The 15,560-nt window shown below is 52.4% G+C and overlaps 1 protein-coding gene across 8 annotated transcripts in view; it reads left to right on the forward strand.

Annotated features, from left to right (window-relative positions):
• The window catches only part of heatr5b (HEAT repeat containing 5B), a 275,921-nt gene that overhangs the window by 68,602 nt on the left and 191,759 nt on the right, over positions 1–15,560 (forward strand). For all 8 annotated transcript variants that reach the window (XR_005036414.1, XR_005036413.1, XM_036945947.1 and 5 more), the window contains 12 exons: positions 1,385–1,496; positions 3,067–3,219; positions 4,233–4,332; positions 4,662–4,771; positions 4,957–5,120; positions 5,420–5,595; positions 7,668–7,773; positions 8,293–8,483; positions 9,564–9,723; positions 10,150–10,339; positions 11,639–11,808; positions 15,325–15,469. Coding sequence is in view for 6 of the 8 variants with exons in the window: in XM_036945947.1 (XP_036801842.1) it covers positions 1,385–1,496; positions 3,067–3,219; positions 4,233–4,332; positions 4,662–4,771; positions 4,957–5,120; positions 5,420–5,595; positions 7,668–7,773; positions 8,293–8,483; positions 9,564–9,723; positions 10,150–10,339; positions 11,639–11,808; positions 15,325–15,469 (1,777 nt within the window). In the remaining 2 variants the exon portion in view is untranslated. The remainder of the gene's footprint in view (positions 1–1,384; positions 1,497–3,066; positions 3,220–4,232; positions 4,333–4,661; positions 4,772–4,956; positions 5,121–5,419; positions 5,596–7,667; positions 7,774–8,292; positions 8,484–9,563; positions 9,724–10,149; positions 10,340–11,638; positions 11,809–15,324; positions 15,470–15,560) is intronic.

Raw genomic sequence — 15,560 nt, forward strand, 5'->3', positions numbered from 1 at the left:
GGTGTTATATACTAATCTCTCTCTGTTCTAGCTGGTGTTATATACTCTAATCTCTCTCTGTTCTAGCTGGTGTTATATACTCTAATCTCTCTCTGTTCTAGCTGGTGTTATATACTAATCTCTCTCTGTTCTAGCTGGTGTTATATACTAATATCTCTCTCTGTTCTAGCTGGTGTTATATACTCTAATCTCTCTCTGTTCTAGCTGGTGTTATATACTAATATCTCTCTCTGTTCTAGCTGGTGTTATATACTAATCTCTCTCTGTTCTAGCTGGTGTTATATACTCTAATCTCTCTCTGTTCTAGCTGGTGTTATATACTCTGTCATCTCTCTCTGTTCTAGCTGGTGTTATATACTCTAATCTCTCTCTGTTCTAGCTGGTGTTATATACTCTGTCATCTCTCTCTGTTCTAGCTGGTGTTATATACTCTAATCTCTCTCTGTTCTAGCTGGTGTTATATACTAATCTCTCTCTGTTCTAGCTGGTGTTATATACTAATATCTCTCTCTGTTCTAGCTGGTGTTATATACTCTAATCTCTCTCTGGTCTAGCTGGTGTTATATACTCTAATCTCTCTCTGTTCTAGCTGGTGTTATATACTCTAATCTCTCTCTGTTCTAGCTGGTGTTATATACTCTAATCTCTCTCTGTTCTAGCTGGTGTTATATACTAATCTCTCTCTGTTCTAGCTGGTGTTATATACTCTGTCATCTCTCTCTGTTCTAGCTGGTGTTATATACTCTAATCTCTCTCTGTTCTAGCTGGTGTTATATACTCTAATCTCTCTCTGTTCTAGCTGGTGTTATATACTAATATCTCTCTGTTCTAGCTGGTGTTATATACTCTAATCTCTCTCTGTTCTAGCTGGTGTTATATACTAATATCTCTCTCTGTTCTAGCTGGTGTTATATACTCTGTCATCTCTCTCTGTTCTAGCTGGTGTTATATACTAATATCTCTCTCTGTTCTAGCTGGTGTTATATACTAATATCTCTCTCTGTTCTAGCTGGTGTTATATACTAATCTCTCTCTGTTCTAGCTGGTGTTATATACTAATCTCTCTCTGTTCTAGCTGGTGTTATATACTAATATCTCTCTCTGTTCTAGCTGGTGTTATATACTAATCTCTCTCTGTTCTAGCTGGTGTTATATACTCTGTCATCTCTCTCTGTTCTAGCTGGTGTTATATACTAATCTCTCTCTGTTCTAGCTGGTGTTATATACTAATATCTCTCTCTGTTCTAGCTGGTGTTATATACTCTAATCTCTCTCTGTTCTAGCTGGTGTTATATACTAATATCTCTCTCTGTTCTAGCTGGTGTTATATACTAATCTCTCTCGGTTCTAGCTGGTGTTATATACTAATCTCTCTCTGTTCTAGCTGGTGGTGAGCATAGCTGAGGACTTGCTCCGTACAGCAGCCCAGAACAGCCGTCTTTCTCTGCAGAGAACCCAGGCTGGATGGCTGCTGCTGGGGGCACTAATGTCTCTGGGTGAGTTTGTTCCCTACTACTACCCCTAACCCCTACCCCCTAACACCAAACCCCTACCCCCTAACACCAAACCCCTACCCCCTTACACCAAACCCCTACCCCCTAACACCAAACCCCTACCCCCTAACACCAAACCCCTACCCCCTAACACCAAACCCCTACCCCCTAACACCAAACCCCTACCCCCTAACACCAAACCCATACCCCCTAACACCAAACCCATACCTCCTAACACCAAACCCCTACCCCCTAACACCAAACCCATACCCCCTAACACCAAACCCATACCCCCTAACACCAAACCCATACCCCCTAACACCAAACCCATACCCCCTAACACCAAACCCATACCTCCTAACACCAAACCCCTAACACCAAACCCCTAACCCCTAACAACAAACCCCTAACCCCTAGCACCAAACCCCTAGTCCAACACCTAACCCCTAACCCCTACCCCCTAACACCTAACCCCTACCCCCTAACAACAAACCCCTAACCCCTAGCACCAAACCCCTAGTCCAACACCAAACCCCTAACCCCTAGCACCAAACCCCTAGTCCAACACCTACCCCCTAACACCTAACCCCTACCCCCTAACACCCAACCCCTAACCCCTAACAAACCCCTAACACCAAACCCCTACCCCCTAACACCAAACCCCTACCCCCTAACACCAAACCCCTACCCCCTAACACCAAACCCCTACCCCCTAACACCAAACCCCTACCCCCTAACACCAAACCCCTACCCCCTAACACCAAATCCCTAACCCCTAACACCAAACCTCTACCCCCTAACACCAAACCCCTAGCCGAACACCAAACCCCTCACCCCTTTCCCCTAACAACAAACCCATAACCCCTAGCACCAAACCCCTAGTCCAACACCAAACCCCTAACCCCTAGCACCAAACCCCTAGTCCAACACCTAACCCCTACCCCCTAACACCTAACCCCTACCCCCTAACAACAAACCCCTAACCCCTAGCACCAAACCCCTACCCCCTAACACCAAACCCCTACCCCCTAACACCAAACCCCTACCTCCTAACACCAAACCCCTACCTCCTAACACCAAACCCCTAGCTGAACACCAAACCCCTAGCCGAACACCAAACCCCTAACCGAACACCAAACCCCTAACCCCTAACACCAAACCCCTAACCCCTAACACCAAACCCCTAACCGAACACCAAACCCCTAACCCCTAACACCAAACCCCTAACTTCTAACACCAAACCCCTACCTCCTAACACCAAACCCCTAGCCGAACACCAAACCCCTAACCGAACACCAAACCCCTAACCCCTAACACTACTGACCCAGGCTGAGGCCCGTTGCTGGCCCCAGTTGGCCCACTGTTCTGTCAGTCTCCTTACATTTAGCTGGGTTTTTCAGCTGCTCTTCCATATGTTCTGTGTCGTTCTTCATTCCTCCCAGTCAGCTAAAGCAGTCCAGAGTGTTTTTATCTTTCTTCACATTGACAGGGTGAATGGTCCAACACGACAACTTGTTTGGTCTCCAGCGCCTGTCCTAACACTTCTTATTTGTGAACCTGACTCGGTGTCCAGGCCCGTCCCTGGTCCGCTATCACCTTCCCAAGATGCTGCTGCTGTGGAGGAACGTGTTCCCCCGTTCCCAGAAAGAGATGGAGGCAGAGAAGGCTAGAGGAGACAGCTTCACCTGGCAGGTTACGCTGGAGGGACGTGCTGGGGCACTCTGTGGTAGGGAGACGCGTGCATGCTCTTCACTACAGTAATGTGTGGCTTGTCACTCTGGATCCCAAGGAGTTTTGCTTTATCTGAAATGTTCCCCTCTCTCTCCTCCCTCTCCCCCCCTCTCTCTCTCTCTCCCCCTCCTCCCTCCCTCTCTCTCTCCATCCCTCCTCCCTTCCTCCTCTCCTCCCTCTCTCTCTCCACCCCTCCTCCTCTCTCTCTCGCTCTCCTCCTGTCTTCTCTCTCTCCACCCCTCCTCCTCTCTCTCGCTCTCCTCCTGTCCTCTCTCTCCTCCCTTCCTTCCTCCCTCTCTCTCCACCCCTCCTCCCTCTCTCTCTCTCTCCTCCTCTCCTCTCTCTCCTCCCTTCCTCCCTCTCTCTCCTCCCCTCCCTCCCTCCCCTCCCCCTCCTCCCCTCTCTCTCCTCCCCCCTCCTCCCCTCTCTCTCTCTCCTCCTCTCCTCTCTCTCCTCCCTCCCTCTTTCTCCACCCCTCCTCCCTCTCTCTCCACCCCTCCTCACTCTCTCTCTCTCCTCCCTTCCTCCCTCTCTCCACCCCTCCTCCCTCTCTCTCTCTCCTCTTATCCTCTCTCTCCTCCCTTTCTCTCCTCCCCCCTCCTCCCCTCTCTCTCCTCCCCCCTCCTCCCCTCTCTCTCCTCCCCCCTCCTCCCCTCTCTCTCCTCCCCCCTCCTCCCTCTTTCTCTCTCTCCTCCTCCCTGTCTCTCTCCCCCTCTCTCTCTCTCCCCCTCCCTCTCTCTCTCCTCCTCCCTCTCCCTCCACCCCTCCTCCTCCCTCTCTCTCTCTCTCCTCCCCCCCTCCTCCCCCTCTCTCTCCTCCTCCCTCTCCCTCCACCCCTCCTCCCTCTCTCTCTCCTCCTCCCTCTCTCTCTCCTCCTCCCTCTCCCTCCACCCCTCCTCCTCCCTCTCTCTCTCTCCTCCCCCCCTCCTCCCCCTCTCTCTCCTTCTCCCTCTCCCTCCACCCCTCCTCCTCCCTCTCTCTCTCCTCCTCCCTCTCTCTCTCCTCAAGCCATGCGTAGCTTTGTGGCCCATTGTCCTGAGCTGCTGACGGAGGATGTGATCCGCAGGCTGATGACACCTATCGAGTGCGCCATGACCATGATGTCACAGTGAGTATGATTGATTTGACTGACTGACCTGGGGGCGGGGGGGTCCATCCCCTCCCCTCCCGACCGGTTGTTGTTGTTGTTTGTTATGTTGTTGTTTATTATGTTGTTTATAATGATTTTGTTGTTTATTATGTTGTTGTTATGTTGTTGTTTATTATTTTGTTGTTGTTTATTATTTTGTTGTTTATTATTTTGTTGTTTATTATGTTGTTGTTGTTGTTTATTATGTTGTTGTTTATTATGTTGTTTATGATGATTTTGTTGTTTATTATTTTGTTGTTGTTTATTATTTTGTTGTTTATTATGTTGTTGTTGTTGTTTATCCTCAGTGTCCCGTCGGTCATCAAGGTGCATGGCACCCATCTGAAAGCCAGTGCAGCTATGGTGAGGCTGAGACTCTATGACATCTTGGCTCTACTTCCCCCGAAGACATACGAAGGTACCGACTGGAGGAAATATGACCAGACTTTTTAATTAGGCTTCGATCCACCCGCTGGTGTTGAGGTGCTAGTCCTATAGGGCTGGTTTACCGCACCCCGATTTAAGCCTAGTCCTGGAGCACAGGGCATATGTTCAGTCTGTGTTCGGGAAGTTGTCCCTTACCTTTCCATCTCTCCTCTGTAGGTAGTTTCAATGCCCTGCTGAGAGAGCTGGTGGCAGAGTTCACTCTGACTGATAACTCGGCCAACACCACCACCTCGTTGCTACGCTCCCTCTGTCACTATGACGACAGTGTTCTGATGGGGTCCTGGCTACAGGAGACTGACCACAAGTCTATCGAGGACCAGGTAACTGACCTACTGTAAAGGTCAGAGGTTACGGTAAAGCGAAGTGCCCATCTCCCCATGATGACTCCAAGCGGATGGAACATGACACAATTTTCATATAGAAATACACTGTGTAGAACCTCGTGGTTTTCTGTCAGCTAGAATCGTGTCCGATCTGTTTTATTCTATTTCTATCTGCAATTTTCAGGACGTTTCACATCACTGAATACACCCCCTGCTTTTGTTTATTGTGTGTGTGTGTGTGTGTGTGTGTGTGTGTGCGTGTGTGTGTGTGTGTGTGCGTGTGTGTGTGCGTGTAGCTCCAGCCCAACAGTGCGTCAGGCAGTGGCGCTCTAGAACACGACCCCTCCTCCATCTACCTGAGGGTACCGATGGGCGAGGCCATGCCTGGGCCCCTCCCCCTTGGCGTTTCTGTCATCGACGCCTCCGTCGCTCTGTTCGGAGTGGTGTTCCCTCATGTCTCCTTTAAACACAGGTGAGACTACCTGTCAGTCCTAACTCTGACCCCTGACCCCTAACACAGGTCAGAGACTACCTGTCAGTCCTAACTCTGACCCTAACCCTCCGTCGCTCTGTTCGGAGTGGTGTTCCCTCATGTCTCCTTTAAACACAGGTGAGACTACCTGTCAGTCCTAACCCTGACCCCTAACACAGGTCAGAGACCTGGTCCCTGGTCAACTGACATTTGACATTCCTAGAATAATCTAATATTGTTTGTCTCGGTCTTCAGAGGTGTCCAGGCCATCAGTAGTTGAATCAGCTATGCTGCTTCTAGATGGTGTCAAACCGGGGGACTGGCCGGGGGGGTACTTCAGGAGAGGTTTGGGACTGGCCAGGGGGGTACTTCAGGAGAGGTTTGGGAAACTACAAACAGGGGGACTGGCCGGGGGGGTACTTCAGGAGAGGTTTGGGACTGGCCGGGGGGTACTTCAGGAGAGGTTTGGGACTGGCCAGGGGGTACTTCAGGAGAGGTTTGGGACTGGCCGGGGGGTACTTCAGGAGAGGTTTGGGACTGGCCGGGGGGTACTTCAGGTGAGGTTTGGGACTGGCCAGGGGGTACTTCAGGAGAGGTTTGGGACTGGCCAGGGGGTACTTCAGGAGAGTTTTGGGACTGGCCGGGGGGTACTTCAGGAGAGGTTTGGGACTGGCCGGGGGGGTACTTCAGGAGAGGTTTGGGACTGGCCAGGGGGTACTTCAGGAGAGTTTTGGGACTGGCCGGGGGGTACTTCAGGAGAGGTTTGGGACTGGCCGGGGGGTACTTCAGGTGAGGTTTGGGACTGGCCAGGGGGTACTTCAGGAGAGGTTTGGGACTGGCCGGGGGGGTACTTCAGGAGAGGTTTGGGACTGGCCAAGGGGGTACTTCAGGAGAGGTTTGGGAAACTACAAACAGGGGGACTGGCTGGGGGGTACTTCAGGAGAGGTTTGGGAAACTACAAACGGGGACTGGCTGGGGGGGTACTTCAGGAGAGGTTTGGGAAACTAGATGTCAAACAGGGGGACTGGCCGGGGGGGGGGGGGGGGGGGGTACTTCAGGAGAGGTTTGGGAAACTACAAACAGGGGGACTGGCCAGGGGGGAACTTCAGGAGAGGTTTGGGACTGGCCGGGGGGTACTTCAGGAGAGGTTTGGGACTGGCCAGGGGGTACTTCAGGAGAGGTTTGGGACTGGCCGGGGGGGTACTTCAGGAGAGGTTTGGGACTGGCCAGGGGGTACTTCAGGAGAGTTTTGGGACTGGCCGGGGGGTACTTCAGGAGAGGTTTGGGACTGGCCGGGGGGTACTTCAGGTGAGGTTTGGGACTGGCCAGGGGGTACTTCAGGAGAGGTTTGGGACTGGCCGGGGGGGTACTTCAGGAGAGGTTTGGGACTGGCCAAGGGGGTACTTCAGGAGAGGTTTGGGAAACTACAAACAGGGGGACTGGCTGGGGGGTACTTCAGGAGAGGTTTGGGAAACTACAAACAGGGGGACTGGCTGGGGGGGTACTTCAGGAGAGGTTTGGGAAACTAGATGTCAAACAGGGGGACTGGCCGGGGGGATACTTCAGGAGAGGTTTGGGAAACTACAAACCGGGGGACTGGCCGGGGGGTACTTCAGGAGAGGTTTGGGACTGGCCAGTGGGTACTTCAGGAGAGGTTTGGGAAACTACAAACAGGGGGACTGGCCAGGGGGGCACTTCAGGAGAGGTTTGGGAAACTAGATGTCAAACAGGGGGACTGGCCGGGGGGGTACTTCAGGAGAGGTTTGGGAAACTACAAACAGGGGGACTGGCCAGGGGGTACTTCGGGAGAGGTTTGGGACTGGCCGGGGAGTACTTCAGGAGAGGTTTGGGACTGGCCGGGGGGTACTTCAGGAGAGGTTTGGGACTGGCCAGGGGGTACTTCAGGAGAGGTTTGGGACTGGCCGCGGGGTACTTCAGGAGAGGTTTGGGACTGGCCAGGGGGTACTTCAGGAGAGGTTTGGGAAACTACAAACAGGGGGACTGGCCAGGGGGCACTTCAGGAGAGGTTTGGGAAACAGTTTTTATTAATCTCTCACATTTGTCTGTGCTAGGCTGCAGATGCTGGACCACTTTGCAGAGTGTATTAAACAGGCCAAGGGGGTCAGACAGCAGGCTGTCCAGCTCAACATCTTCACCGCTGTCCTGAGCGCCCTCAAGGTGAGGCCTTTAACTCCTGTTAAAGTTGCACAGGGAAATCTCCTAAACACAAAACCTTTCCAGTAGTGACAGCTTACTTTCTGTTCCTAGAGGGAGACCCTCCTGTAGGTTTTAACTCCAACCCTGTTCCTGGAGAGAGACCCTCCTGTAGGTTTTAACTCCAACCCTGTTCCTGGAGAGAGACCCTCCTGTAGGTTTTAACTCCAACCCTGTTCCTGGAGAGAGACCTTCCTGTAGGTTTTAACTCCAACCCTGTTCCTGGAGAGAGACCCTCCTGTAGGTTTTAACTCCAACCCTGTTCCTGGAGAGAGACCCTCCTGTAGGTTTTTAACTCCAACCCTGTTCCTGGAGAGAGACCCTCCTGTAGGTTTTAACTCCAACCCTGTTCCTGGAGAGATACCCTCCTGTAGGTTTTAACTCCAACCCTGTTCCTGGAGAGCTACCGTCCAGGAGGGGCCCTGCTATGTATCCTGTTCTCTCTTCCCCAATGAACCAGCCAATCTTCTCTCCTCCCTGTAGGGTCTGGCAGAGAACAAGTCCACCCTGGGTCCTGAAGAGGTTCGTAAATCCGCCCTGGCGCTGGTGATGGGCGCTCTGGACAACCCAAACCCCATTCTGCGCTGTGCTGCTGGGGAGGCCTTGGGAAGGATGGCTCAGGTGGTGGGAGAGGCCACCTTCATTGCCCGCATGGCACAGTACAGCTTTGACAAGTACGACCTGTCTGTTGTTACTCATATCTATCTAGCTTCATGTGTCACAGGGACTTTCCTCTCTGAGATCGCTCTCTCTCTTGACCTGCTTGACCTGCTTGACCTGCTCGCTCTCTTGACCTGCTTGACCTGCTTGACCTCGTGTTATTTTCTCTTAACCCCCTTATTTAACGTTCCCCCTCTCCTCTCTTCCCCTCTCCTCTCTTCCCCTCTCTCCCCCTCTCTTCCCCTCTCCTCCTCCCCCTCTCTTCCCCTCTCCTCCTCCCCCTCTCTTCCCCTCTCCTCCTCCCCCTCTCCTCTCTTCCCCTCTCTCCCCCTCTCTTCCCCTCTCCTCCTCCCCCTCTCTTCCCCTCTCCTCCTCCCCCTCTCTTCCCCTCTCCTCCTCCCCCTCTCTTCCCCTCTCCTCTCTCCCCCTCTCCTCTCTCCCCCTCTCCTCTCTTCCCCTCTCCTCTCTCCCCCTCTCCTCTCTCCCCCTCTCCTCTCTTCCCCTCTCCTCTCTCCCCCTCTCCTCTCTTCCCCTCTCCTCTCTTCCCCTCTCCTCTCTTCCCCTCTCCTCTCTTCCCCTCTCCTCTCTTCTCCCTCTCCTCCCCTCCCCTTTCCTGCCCTCCCCTCTCCTCTCTTCCCCTCTCCTCTCTTCCCCTCTCCTCTCTCCCCCTCTCCTCTCTCCCCCTCTCCTCTCTCCCCCTCTCCTCTCTTCCCCTCTCCTCTCTTCCCCTCTCCTCTCTTCCCCTCTCCTCTCTTCCCCTCTCCTCTCTTCCCCTCTCCTCTCTTCCCCTCTCCTCTCTTCCCCTCTCCTCTCTTCCCCTCTCCTCTCTTCCCCTCTCCTCTCTTCCCCTCCCCTCTCTTCTCCCTCTCCTCCCCTCCCCTTTCCTCCCCTCCCCTCTCCTCTCTCCCCCTCTCTTCCCCTCTCCTCTCTTCCCCTCTCCTCTCTTCCCCTCTCCTCTCTTCCCCTCTCCTCTCTTCCCCCTCTCCTCTCTCCCCCTCTCCTCTCTCCCCCTCTCCTCTCTCCCCCTCTCCTCTCTTCCCCTCTCCTCTCTTCTCCCTTTCCTCCCCTCCCCTCTCCTCTCTTCCCCCCTCCAGACTGAGGTCAGCCCGTGACGTGGTCTCCAGAACAGGCCACTCCCTGGCTCTGGGCTGTCTGCACAGATACGTAGGAGGGATTGGTTCAGGACAGCACCTCAAAACCAGCGTCAGCATCCTATTGGCCCTAGCCCAGGATGGAACCTCCCACGAGGTCCAGGTGAGTGAACGGTGGACAGGTGAGGAGGCTCTCTGAGTCTCAGGCTGCGTCCTAATTCGCCACCCTTCTCCCGACGTGTGTACTTGTACACTCGCAGTAGTGGCTTTAAAAGCTCAATCCTGCTGTAAACTTTGTCAGAGGGGACTTTCCCACTATTATTTAATGGTAGAGAATCTGAACACAACCTGCTTCACGAAGGCAGCTCCCTAATGCAAGTCTGGCTTGGACTTTGGAGAAGTGTAATGGGCCAGTTTCCCAGACACAGATTAAGCCAAGTCCTACATTTTAAAAAGCAGTTTCATTTGATTCTCCATTGAGTTTGGTTTTTAGTCCAAGTCCTTAATCTGTATCTGGGGAAACTGGCCCAATGTTTAGTTCCTCCATAATCCTGTAAACATTTGATCTGTGACCTCTCTGTCTCTCCAGACGTGGGCCCTCCACTCCCTGGCTCTCATCGTAGACTCCAGTGGTCCCATGTATCGAGGCTATGTGGAGCCCACCCTCTCCCTGGTCCTGACCCTGCTCCTAACCGTACCCCCGTCACACACTGAGGTACACCAGTGTCTGGGACGATGTCTGGGCGCTCTCATCACCACCGTTGGACCCGAACTACAGGGTAATGGTCAATTACAACAAGACTACCATGTCTAGCTTCCAGGCTGGCTAGTTTTGTCTCTAAAAGCATTGATGTGCCAGTAGAGGGCAGTATACTGCTCCTACATATTTACAGAGAAGTCATGAATCTTTACAGATTATAACTTTACTTTGACTGCTAATCAGGGATGGAAAAAGGACATAATTTACATAATATGTAAAGATATGTTAATGGTAATTGACTCAAGGGAAGGTAAAAGTCACCCAGTAAAATACTACTTGAGTAAAAGTCAAAAAAATATTTGGTTTTAAATATACTTAAGTATCAAATTGCTTTTATTAAGCAAACTAGACGGCACCATTTTCTTTACAGATAGCCAGGGGAACACTCAGATATAATTTACAGATAGCCAGGGGAACACTCAGATATCATTTACAGATAGCCAGGGGAACACTCCATCACTCAGACATCATTTACAGATAGCCAGGGGAACACTCAGATATCATTTACAGATAGCCAGGGGAACACTCAGATATCATTTACAGATAGCCAGGGGAACACTCAGACATCATTTACAGATAGCCAGGGGAACACTCCATCACTCAGACATCATTTACAGATAGCCAGGGGAACACTCAGACATCATTTACAGATAGCCAGGGGAACACTCCAACACTCAGACATCATTTACAGATAGCCAGGGGAACACTCCAACACTCAGACATCATTTACAGATAGCCAGGAGAACACTCAGACATCATTTACAGATAGCCAGGAGAACACTCAGATATCATTTACAGATAGCCAGGGGAACACTCAGATATCATTTACAGATAGCCAGGAGAACACTCAGATATCATTTACAGATAGCCAGGGGAACACTCAGATATCATTTACAGATAGCCAGGGGAACACTCAGATATCATTTACAGATAGCCATGTGTGTTTAGTGATCCATATCAGTAGAGATGACCAAGGATGTTGTCTTGCTGTCTTGATAAGTCTGTGAATGAGACCATCTTTCTGTCCTGCTAAGTACTGTTGTCAGGGAAAATGTATGTAAAAAGTACATTATTTTCTTTAGGAATCTAGTGAGGTAAAAGTTGTCAAAAATATAAATTCTAAAGTACAGATACCACAAAAAAACTACTTGAGTAGTACTTTAAAATATACTGAAGTACTTTACACCAGTACTTTAAAGTATACTGAAGTACTTTACACCAGTACTTTAAAATATACTGAAGTACTTTACACCAGTACTTTAAAGTATACTGAAGTACTTTACACCAGTGTTGCTGATCTCACTCTCTCTCTCTCCAGGTAACGGAGCGACCATCTCGACGATCCGCTCATCATGTCTGGTGGGCTGTGCCATCATGCAGGGTCACAGCGACTCCCTGGTGCAGGCAGCGGCCATATCCTGTCTCCAGCAGCTACACATGTTCGCCCCGCGCCACGTTAACCTCTCCAGCCTGGTGCCCTGTCTCTGTGTAAGTGTGTGGGAGGGGGCCAGCCTGATGCCGTGCCTCTGTGGGAGGGGGCCAGCCTGATGCCCTGTCTCTGTGTGAGAGGGGGCCAGCCTGATGCCTTGCCTCTGTGTGAGAGGGGGCCAGCCTGATGCCTTGCCTCTGTGTGAGAGGGGGCCAGCCTGATGCCCTGTCTCTGTGTGAGAGGGGGCCAGCCTGATGCCCTGTCTCTGTGTGAGAGGGGGCCAGCCTGATGCCTTGCCTCTGTGTGAGAGGGGGCCAGCCTGATGCCCTGTCTCTGTGTGAGAGGGGGCCAGCCTGATGCCCTGTCTCTGTGTGAGAGGGGGCCAGCCTGATGCCTTGCCTCTGTGTGAGAGGGGGCCAGCCTGATGCCCTGTCTCTGTGTGAGAGGGGGCCAGCCTGATGCCCTGTCTCTGTGTGAGAGGGGGCCAGCCTGATGCCTTGCCTCTGTGTGAGAGGGGGCCAGCCTGATGCCCTGTCTCTGTGTGAGAGGGGGCCAGCCTGATGCCCTGTCTCTGTTTGAGAGGGGGCCAGCCTGATGCCCTGTCTCTGTGTGAGAGGGGGCCAGCCTGATGCCCTGTCTCTGTGTGAGAGGGGGCCAGCCTCATGCCCTGTCTGTTTGAGAGGGGGCCAGCCTGGTGCCGTGCCTCTGTGTGAGAGGGGGCCAGCCTGGTGCCGTGCCTCTGTGTGAGAGGGGGCCAGCCTGATGCCCTGTCTCTGTGTGAGAGGGGGCCAGCCTGATGCCCTGTCTCTGTGTGAGAGGGGGCCAGCCTGATGCCCTGTCTCTGTGTGAGAGGGGGCCAGCCTGATGCCCTGTCTCTGTGTGAGAGGGGGCCAGCCTGATGCCCTGTCTCTGTGTGAGAGGGGGCCAGCCTGATGCCCTGTCTCTGTGTGAGAGGGGGCCAGCCTGATGCCTTGCCTCTGTGTGGGAGGGGGCCAGCCTGATGCCTTGCCTCTGTGTGAGAGGGGGGGGGGGGTTGCTATATGATGCAGGCTTAGATGGTTCACGTGGCAGGGCAGTAGTTGACCTGTGTGTGTGTGTTGTGGTAGTTGACCTGTGTGTGTGTGTGTGTGTTGTGGTAGTTGACCTGTGTGTGTGTGTGTTGTGGTAGTTGACCTTTGTGTGTGTGTGTGTGTTGTAGTAGTTGACCTCTGTGTGTTCCTTCCTCAGGTCCACCTGTGTAGCTCTCACCTGTTGCTGTGTTGTGGTAGTTGACCTGTGTGTGTTGTGGTAGTTGACCTTTGTGTGTGTTTTGTGGTAGTTGACCTCTCTGTGTGTTCCTTCCTCAGGTCCACCTGTGTAGCTCTCACCTGTTGCTGTGTTGTGGTAGTTGACCTGTGTGTTCCTTCCTCAGGTCCACCTGTGTAGCTCTCACCTGTTGCTGTGTTGTGGTAGTTGACCTGTGTGTTCCTTCCTCAGGTCCACCTGTGTAGCTCTCACCTGTTGCTGTGTTGTGGTAGATGACCTCTGTGTGTTGTGGTAGTTGACCTGTGTGTGTGTGTTGTGGTAGTTGACCTCTGTGTGTTCCTTCCTCAGGTCCACCTGTGTAGCTCTCACCTGTTGCTGTGTTGTGGTAGTTGACCTGTGTGTGTGTGTGTGTGTTGTGGTAGTTGACCTCTGTGTGTTGTGGTAGTTGACCTCTGTGTGTTGTGGTAGTTGACCTCTGTGTGTTTTGGTAGTTGACCTCTGTGTGTTTTGGTAGTTGACCTGTGTGTTCCTTCCTCAGGTCCACCTGTGTAGCTCTCACCTGTTGCTGTGTTGTGATAGTTGACCTGTGTGTTGTGGTAGTTGACCTCTGTGTGTTGTGGTAGTTGACCTGTGTGTTCCTTCCTCAGGTCCACCTGTGTAGCTCTCACCTGTTGCTGTGTTGTGGTAGTTGACCTCTGTGTGTTGTGGTAGTTGACCTCTGTGTGTTTTGGTAGTTGACCTCTGTGTGTTGTGGTAGTTGACCTGTGTGTTCCTTCCTCAGGTCCACCTGTGTAGCTCTCACCTGTTGCTGTGTTGTGGTAGTTGACCTGTGTGTTCCTTCCTCAGGTCCACCTGTGTAGCTCTCACCTGTTGCTGTGTTGTGGTAGTTGACCTGTGTGTTCCTTCCTCAGGTCCACCTGTGTAGCTCTCACCTGTTGCTGTGTTGTGGTAGTTGACCTGTGTGTGTTGTGGTAGTTGACCTCTGTGTGTTCCTTCCTCAGGTCCACCTGTGTAGCTCTCACCTGTTGCTGTGTTGTGGTAGTTGACCTGTGTGTTCCTTCCTCAGGTCCACCTGTGTAGCTCTCACCTGTTGCTGTGTTGTGGTAGTTGACCTGTGTGTGTTGTGGTAGTTGACCTCTGTGTGTTCCTTCCTCAGGTCCACCTGTGTAGCTCTCACCTGTTGCTGTGTTGTGGTAGTTGACCTGTGTGTGTTTTGGTAGTTGACCTGTGTGTTCCTTCCTCAGGTCCACCTGTGTAGCTCTCACCTGTTGCTGTGTTGTGGTAGTTGACCTGTGTGTGTTTTGGTAGTTGACCTGTGTGTTCCTTCCTCAGGTCCACCTGTGTAGCTCTCACCTGTTGCTGTGTTGTGATAGTTGACCTGTGTGTTCCTTCCTCAGGTCCACCTGTGTAGCTCTCACCTGTTGCTGTGTTGTGATAGTTGACCTGTGTGTGTTGTGGTAGTTGACCTGTGTGTTCCTTCCTCAGGTCCACCTGTGTAGCTCTCACCTGTTGCTGTGTTGTGGTAGTTGACCTGTGTGTTCCTTCCTCAGGTCCACCTGTGTAGCTCTCACCTGTTGCTATGTTGTGGTAGTTGACCTGTGTGTTCCTTCCTCAGGTCCACCTGTGTAGCTCTCACCTGTTGCTGTGTTGTGGTAGTTGACCTGTGTGTTCCTTCCTCAGGTCCACCTGTGTAGCTCTCACCTGTTGCTGTGTTGTGATAGTTGACCTGTGTGTTCCTTCCTCAGGTCCACCTGTGTAGCTCTCACCTGTTGCTGTGTTGTGGTAGTTGACCTGTGTGTTCCTTCCTCAGGTCCACCTGTGTAGCTCTCACCTGTTGCTGTGTTGTGGTAGTTGACCTGTGTGTTCCTTCCTCAGGTCCACCTGTGTAGCTCTCACCTGTTGCTGTGTTGTGGTAGTTGACCTGTGTGTTCCTTCCTCAGGTCCACCTGTGTAGCTCTCACCTGATGCTGTGTTGTGGTAGTTGACCTGTGTGTTCCTTCCTCAGGTCCACCTGTGTAGCTCTCACCTGTTGCTGTGTTGTGATAGTTGACCTGTGTGTTCCTTCCTCAGGTCCACCTGTGTAGCTCTCACCTGTTGCTGTGTTGTGGTAGTTGACCTGTGTGTTCCTTCCTCAGGTCCACCTGTGTAGCTCTCACCTGTTGCTGTGTTGTGGTAGTTGACCTGTGTGTTCCTTCCTCAGGTCCACCTGTGTAGCTCTCACCTGTTGCTGTGTTGTGGTAGTTGACCTGTGTGTTCCTTCCTCAGGTCCACCTGTGTAGCTCTCACCTGTTGCTGTGTTGTGGTAGTTGACCTGTGTGTTCCTTCCTCAGGTCCACCTGTGTAGCTCTCACCTGTTGCTGCGCCGTGCAGCGGTGGCCTGTCTGAGACAGCTGGCCCAGAGAGAGGCTGCGGAGGTCTGTGAGTACGCCACGAGTCTGGCCCGCAACAAGGACAGCACGGACTCAACCACCGTCAGTAAGTAGTGGACCTGACCAGGGACGGGCTAGACCAGGGACGGGCTAGACCAGGGACGGGTGCCCGACGCCAGACCAGGGACGGGCGCCCG

The sequence above is a fragment of the Oncorhynchus mykiss genome, chromosome 16 (genome assembly GCF_013265735.2).
Source record: "Oncorhynchus mykiss isolate Arlee chromosome 16, USDA_OmykA_1.1, whole genome shotgun sequence".
Taxonomy (NCBI): domain Eukaryota; kingdom Metazoa; phylum Chordata; class Actinopteri; order Salmoniformes; family Salmonidae; genus Oncorhynchus; species Oncorhynchus mykiss.